The 6,596-nt window shown below is 50.2% G+C and overlaps 1 protein-coding gene across 1 annotated transcript in view; it reads left to right on the plus strand.

The window, feature by feature from the left end:
• Vax2 (ventral anterior homeobox 2) overlaps positions 1-6,515 on the plus strand; it is a 25,351-nt gene extending 18,836 nt beyond the window's left edge. Inside the window, exons 2-3 of the mRNA XM_021191748.1 lie at positions 1,123-1,310; positions 5,896-6,515. Of these exons, the coding sequence (XP_021047407.1) occupies positions 1,123-1,310; positions 5,896-6,339 (632 nt within the window). The 3' untranslated portion in view covers positions 6,340-6,515. The remainder of the gene's footprint in view (positions 1-1,122; positions 1,311-5,895) is intronic.
• The last annotated feature ends 81 nt before the right edge of the window (positions 6,516-6,596 follow it).

The following is a 6,596-nucleotide window of genomic DNA, read 5'->3' on the forward strand; positions in this document are numbered from 1 at the left end:
GGCTGTCCTGGAACTCACTCTGTAGAGCAGGCTGGTCTCGAACTCAGAAATCCACCTGCCTCTGCCTCTGGGATTAAAGGCGTGTGCAATCACCACCCAGCTTCTTTGTCTCTTCTTAAATGGACTCCAAAGCACCAGAGAGGCTATGAAAGAAACACTAAAGCCCAAGGTGGCTGAGCAGTACAGGGACACAGCAAGTGGGATAGTTCCCTGCTGGAAGATGACCCAGCAGCTTAGCAAGGTGGTACCAGTTTTCAGTTGGGGGCCTCCTGGGGTTTTCAGTTCCAAATCCGCCCTCCTGTTCACATCAGCTAACCTCCTTATGAACCCCAGGAGGGAGCGGAGCTCCGTGTCTCCAGAAAGCCTTCTACGATTGACCACATTCAGTTCTAGTCCATCTTCTCTGGACTTGAGGGCTTGTTTCTTCTTTGTTCCAGTTATTCCTTATTCTGCAGAGAGAACAGAATCCTGGATGAGCTATAGTGAGTCCTTTCTGTCCAGGCCATGATAGCTAACCTTTATGATGAGGCTCCTCTCCCTTCCTCCCTCTGTAACTCTTCCTACCTCTCCCCACCTCCTTCTTCTCCTTGTCCCTCTTTCTCCTTCCCTCCCTCTTCTCACCTCATCTTTTCTGTTTCTCTTCCTCTTTCTTCCTCCTCCATCTTTCTCTCATTCCTTTCCTATCTATTATCTATTTGCCTGTCTATCTATCTATGTATCTATCTTCTATCCACCATCTATCATCTGTCTATCCACCTATTTACCATCCATCTATTTATTATCTATCCATCATCTATTTATCTACCATCTATCTATCTATCTATCTATCTATCTATCTATCTATCTATCCATTCATACATATATCTCCATACCCATTACATATTCTCTGCATGGGGTTGCCGAGGAAGCTCAGCTCAGAGAGGCTCAACAAGTTCTCTGAGATTAAGTATTCAGGCAGGATCCTGAGGATTCCTAATAGAACCTTCTCAGGCCATGAGTTCAAGGTCAGACTGAGCTACACAGTGAAATCCTGTGAAGAAGAGGAAGGAAGAAGAGGAGAAAAGACACGGATAATCTAACCCAGCTAGTGAATTAACCTGGCCTGCTTCATGATCCTTGCAGATGCTAAGGGGACCATTCGGGAAATTGTCCTGCCCAAGGGCCTGGACCTCGACCGACCCAAGCGGACCCGTACCTCCTTCACAGCAGAGCAGCTGTATCGTCTGGAGATGGAGTTCCAGCGCTGCCAGTATGTGGTGGGACGAGAGCGCACTGAGCTGGCCCGCCAGCTGAACCTCTCTGAGACTCAGGTGAGGACCAGGCCAGGTTTCCACCATCTGTCCTGGTGACCTCCTTGGTGTGTGGTGAACACCAGACACCTGGGGAACTTCTTGGTGTATGAGACCAAGGGCTGACATAGAGGAGCATGACTTGGAAGGAACATACACACATGAAGGTAGAACTTAGAACTACAGGTAAGACAGAGCCAACAGTGCCAACAGGAGGGCTGGGCTGAGAGTGGCTGCACACGCCTGTAATCCTTGCACTCTGGAGTGCAGGGAGAAGCACGGAGACCTGAAAGCCAGCCTGAACAACATAGTGAGACCCTGTGTCAAAGCAAACAACATTTAACAGATAAAGAAGAAAGGAAGGAAAGAAAGAGGAAGGAAGAAGAGAAACGCGAGAAGATTCCATGGGTAAAAGTATTTGTTGGACAAACATAAAGATCTGAGTTCAAATCCTAGAACACATTAAAAGCTGGTTATGGCCAGGCGGTGGTGGTGCATGCCTTTAATCCCAGCACTTGGGAGGCAGAGACAGGCAGATTTCTGAGTTCAAGGCCAGCCTGGTCTACAAAGTTCCAGGACAGCCAGGCTACACAGAGAAACCCTGTCTCAAAAAAAAAAAAAAAAAAAAAAAAAGCTGGCTGTGAGCACTGTAATCCCAATGCCCCATGTGGAAATGGGAGACAGAATTAGACTCCCCACTCTCACTCCCATCTTGCCACAGTCATTTGCAGTCTAATGAAAAAGCAAGGAAATCCTGTCTCAAACATGGTAGAAGACAAGGACCAACACCCTAGGCTGGCCTCGGATCTCCCCATGTTGGCCATTGCTCACACATGTCCATATTCATAGACATGGATAGTCACAATCCACATATACAAATGAAAAGGAGAGGAGAGAAGGGACGGGAGAAACAGTCAAGTTTCAATAGAAGGGATCATTCATGTGTAAGGAAAACGGAAAGGCCATAGAACATTCAAGGTGCAGAGAGTGAATGGCTTAGGACTTCAGGCACGGTTCTAATGCTGTGGAGAGACACCATGACCAAGACAACTCTTATGAAAGAAAGCATTTAATTGGGGCTGGCTTACAGTTTCAGAGGCTTAGTCCATTTTCACCATGGAAGGGAACATGGCAGCATACACAACACTGGAGCAGTAGCTGAGAGCTACATCCTGGTCCACATGCTGAGAAAAAGACTACCCATGTCTTTAGCTTTTGAAACTTCAAAGCCTACCCCTAGAGACACACTTCCTCCCACAAGGCCACACTTACTCCAACAAAGGCCACACCTCCTAATCCTTCTAATCCTTTCAAATAGTGCCAGTTCCTGGTGGCTAAGCACTCAAATATATGAGCCTTTGGGGGTCGTTCTTTTCAAACCATCAGAAGAGAGGTGCCTCTAGATGGTGATCACTTGGCTTCCAAGAAGCAAAGATTCCAGGAAGTCCCAGGCACAATGGCAGGAGCCTACAGTCTCAGGTTCTTAGGAGGCTGAGGTAGGAGGATCATGATCCAAGAGTTTAAGACCAGCCTAAGCAATCAAGGGTGATCCTGGATAAAAATAACAAAGGATTCTGGGAAGAAATGAACCATGACAGACTGAGCTGGGGACTTCTCTCTCCTCAGCCCTTTCTCACCCTTTGTCACCATCCCTTCATCTTGAGGAGGCTGAGTTCCTCTTGTGTAAAGAAAAGGCTAGACCCTTCTCTCCTACCAAAGGGCTGGTGTTTTAATAGTAGAATGCTGGCTGGGGGTGTAGCTCAGTTGGTAGCTTGCTTGCCTAGCATGCATAGCGCTCTGGGCTGGATCCCCAGCACTGTATAAACTGAGGGTAGTGGGATACACCTGTAACCCCAGCACTCTTGGGGTGGAAGTGGGAGGGTCAAAGTTCAAAGTCATCCTTGGGTACATAGTGAGTTGGAGGCCAGTCTGGGCTACACGAAAGTGTGTCTCATACCACCTACATAAACATGCCCAGAGGAAGAAATGAGAAAAGCTGAGGTTTGAGTGAAGGAAAGGAGAGAGGTTGAGTCAGTGGTCCTCCTCCCACCTGGCCAGTGGGTGGGCTGAGGACCAGCTGCCAAACCCCAGTGCTCACTGGGTTACCAAGTCACTTTAAAAAGGGCTCCACAGGGCTGGAGAGATGGCTCAGTGGTTAAGAGCACTGATTGCTCTTCCAGAGGTCCTGAGTTCAATTCCCAGCAATCAACATGGTGGCTCACCACCATCTGTAGTGAGATCCGATGCCCTCTTGTGGTGTGTCTGAAGACAGCTATAGTGTACTCGTGTGTATAAATAAATGAATCTTTAAAAAAAACCTGCCACTCTGTCTCTTCAGCAGTTGTCTTCAGTAGCAGAGCATTGCCCCTGCCCCAGAAGTCCAGAGCAGCAGACTAGGATAGGAATGAAACAAAAGCCACCTTCCATACCCCAGATTCAGTAAGAGCCCATGGCCTTTAAAAGATGAATGTCTAATATCATCCCCGCGTTCAGGAGCTTGAGGAGAAAGAAGAGTTCAAAACCATCCTGCGCATTATAGGGAGACCTAGTCTGATATCTAAATTGTTATTTAACGTCACTTTTATTTTTAAATGAACAACCCTTAGAACTGAGCACTAACCTCAGGCCCAAAGAGATAGATTCTTCAGGGGTCAGGGGTGGGGTCTCCCAGCTCTGGAAACCACACCCTCCTCTGCTGTGGGCCTTGGTGGCCCAGCACAGTATCAGAACATGAAGCCACCAAGCATTCCTTGAGATCCAGCTGTCCAAGATGGCAGCCCTCAGAGACCCTATGCAAGGCACTACGGAGCCCAGTGGGGACAGGTAATGCCCAGGAAACACCCCACAGGAGAGGGCCCTGGCCCTTCAGGAGTCAGCCAGCAATAGCTTCCTGGAAGAGAGACAGAGCAGAGCCAGAAAGATTCAGCACATGAGGCAGAAGAAACAGAGGCTTGAAGGAGAAGAGATGGGGTCTTAGTCAGGGGTTTCTATTCCTGCACAAACATCATGACCAAGAAGCAAGCTGGGGAGGAAAGGGTTTATTCAGTTTACATTTCCACATTGCTGTTCATCACCAAAGGATGCAGGACTGGAACTCAAGCAGGTCAGGGAGCAGGAGCTGATGCAGAAGCCATGGAGGGATGTTTTTTACTGGCTTGCTTCCCCTGGCTTGCTCAGTCCACTCTCTTATAGAACCCAAGACTACCAGCCCAGAGATGGCACCTCCCACAAGGGGACCTCCCCACTTGATCACTAATTGAGAAGATGCCTTACAGCTGGATCTCATGGAGGCATTTCCCCAACTGAAGCTCCTTTCTCTGTGATAACTCCAGCTGTGTCAGGTTGACATGGAACTAGCTAGTACAGATGGTTCAGGGGACTCTGAGCCTCACGAGGCAGCCTCCATCCAGAAGCCCTGGGACTGATGGAGGCACCGGTGTTGAGAGTGCTCTACCAGCAGCACATTGGAGTTTTCTGGAAATTCTGACCCCTCCATCCTGACCCAACTCTAACAGAAAGTTGAGAAATGAGCACTGGGCACTAGGGTTTACAATGTACACAGGAAATTTGTGTGCAGCCAGGCTGAAGAATCCACACATGACAACAAATGAAAAGCCAGGTCCCGGTCCCAGCCCAACTTCTCTTACCTGTAGGGCACAACTGCTAGGAGTCAACCATGCCTTCCTCTCCTTCTGCACATAGAACTCGGCCATGAAAGGGAGTAATGGGGCACACTGCTCCCAGGTTTTGTCATTTTGCATTGGCCAAACCCCTTGTCACTGTCATCCCCTCCTCTGCCCACAGTGGCTTTGTTCCTTTCCTAGAATAGCAGTCATGACTTTGGAGCCCTTCTCTCCGGTCTGGACCCCTGAGGTCCTATGAAAGCCAGAGAGGATGAGAAAGGCTCCCGGCCCTTCTCTTCAGGTTCCTGCTCTTCCGCTGCCACATGCTGTCCCTGCTCATGTATGAGTGGTACATGTGACACAAGGGTATGGAGCTCAGTTGACAGTTTGTCCGGCATGCACAGAGCCCTGGGTTATGTCCCTAGCAAGGTGTACAACCGGATGTGATGGTATAGGCCTATAAGGCAGCACTTTAACCCCAGCAGGGGGTTCAGAAGTTCAAGATCAACCTCAACTACATAGCAAATTCGGGGTCAGTTTGGGATAACTGTCTAAATAAACATAAATAAATAAGTAGACATTAGTTGCTTACAGCTGGATCGGATCACAGTTTAGAGGTCTGGGCCAAGGGCAGTTGGTAAATACCTACACATAAGTGATGTCTAAGACCAGACGTCTGGCTGAGAGCAAAGGACCTGCAAACTCTACCTTCTGTAAGCCAATCTGCTGCTGTGGGCTAGAGCCGGAGTCAGAGCAGCAGTGTAGGAAGGGGTGTTTATACTTGAGGCTTGACTCAGCTCCTCAGTACAGCCCGGTGTGAGAGGACACTAACAATCTGCTCTTCTCTCCTCCCCTGATCTCCCTACCGTCGTGCCCCTTTACCCCACCCCACCTCTGAACTTCCTCTCCTTTTCTTTTGGCTCCGCCTCATGCCCCCGCCCCTTTCCCGTTCTGGCTCCCCCCTGTGTGCCCTCTGCCCCAAGGTGAAAGTCTGGTTCCAGAACCGCCGAACCAAGCAGAAGAAGGACCAGAGCAGAGACCTGGAGAAGCGGGCATCCTCCTCTGCTTCCGAGGCCTTTGCCACCTCCAACGTCCTGCGGCTTCTGGAACAGGGCCGGCTGCTCTCCGTGCCCAGGGCTCCCAGCCTCCTAGCACTGACCCCTGGCCTGCCAGGCCTTCCCGCCAGCCACAGGGGCACCTCCTTGGGTGACCCCAGGAACTCCTCCCCACGCCTCAATCCAATGCCCTCGGCCTCAGCGTCGTCCCCTCTGCCACCCTCTCTGCCAGCCATCTGCTTTTCCACAGCTCCCCTCCTGGACTTGCCTGCTGGCTACAAACTGGGGTCCTCGGCTTTTGAGCCCTACAGCAGACTAGAACATCAGAAAGTAGGCAGCCCTGGCCAAAGTGACAAGAAAGCTGACATTTAAGAGTCCCATCCCCATGTGACACTGAGTCCCCAGCACTACCCCAGCCTCCTGGCCCCCGTGGACTATACTGAGCAGGCCTGGAAGAGGAAGGGTGGGCACAGCATGCGCATGCGCCTCTCCACCTGCCCTCAGCTCAGAGACTGAACCAAATGACTTTGGTCCTAATGTACTCTCTGATGTGTGAGTGCTATGTGCGTGTGTGCGTGTGTGCGTGTGTGTGTGTGTGTGTGTGTGTGTGTGTGTGTGTGTGTGTGTGT

Source organism: Mus pahari, chromosome 2 (genome assembly GCF_900095145.1).
Source record: "Mus pahari chromosome 2, PAHARI_EIJ_v1.1, whole genome shotgun sequence".
NCBI classification, from domain to species: Eukaryota; Metazoa; Chordata; class Mammalia; order Rodentia; family Muridae; genus Mus; species Mus pahari.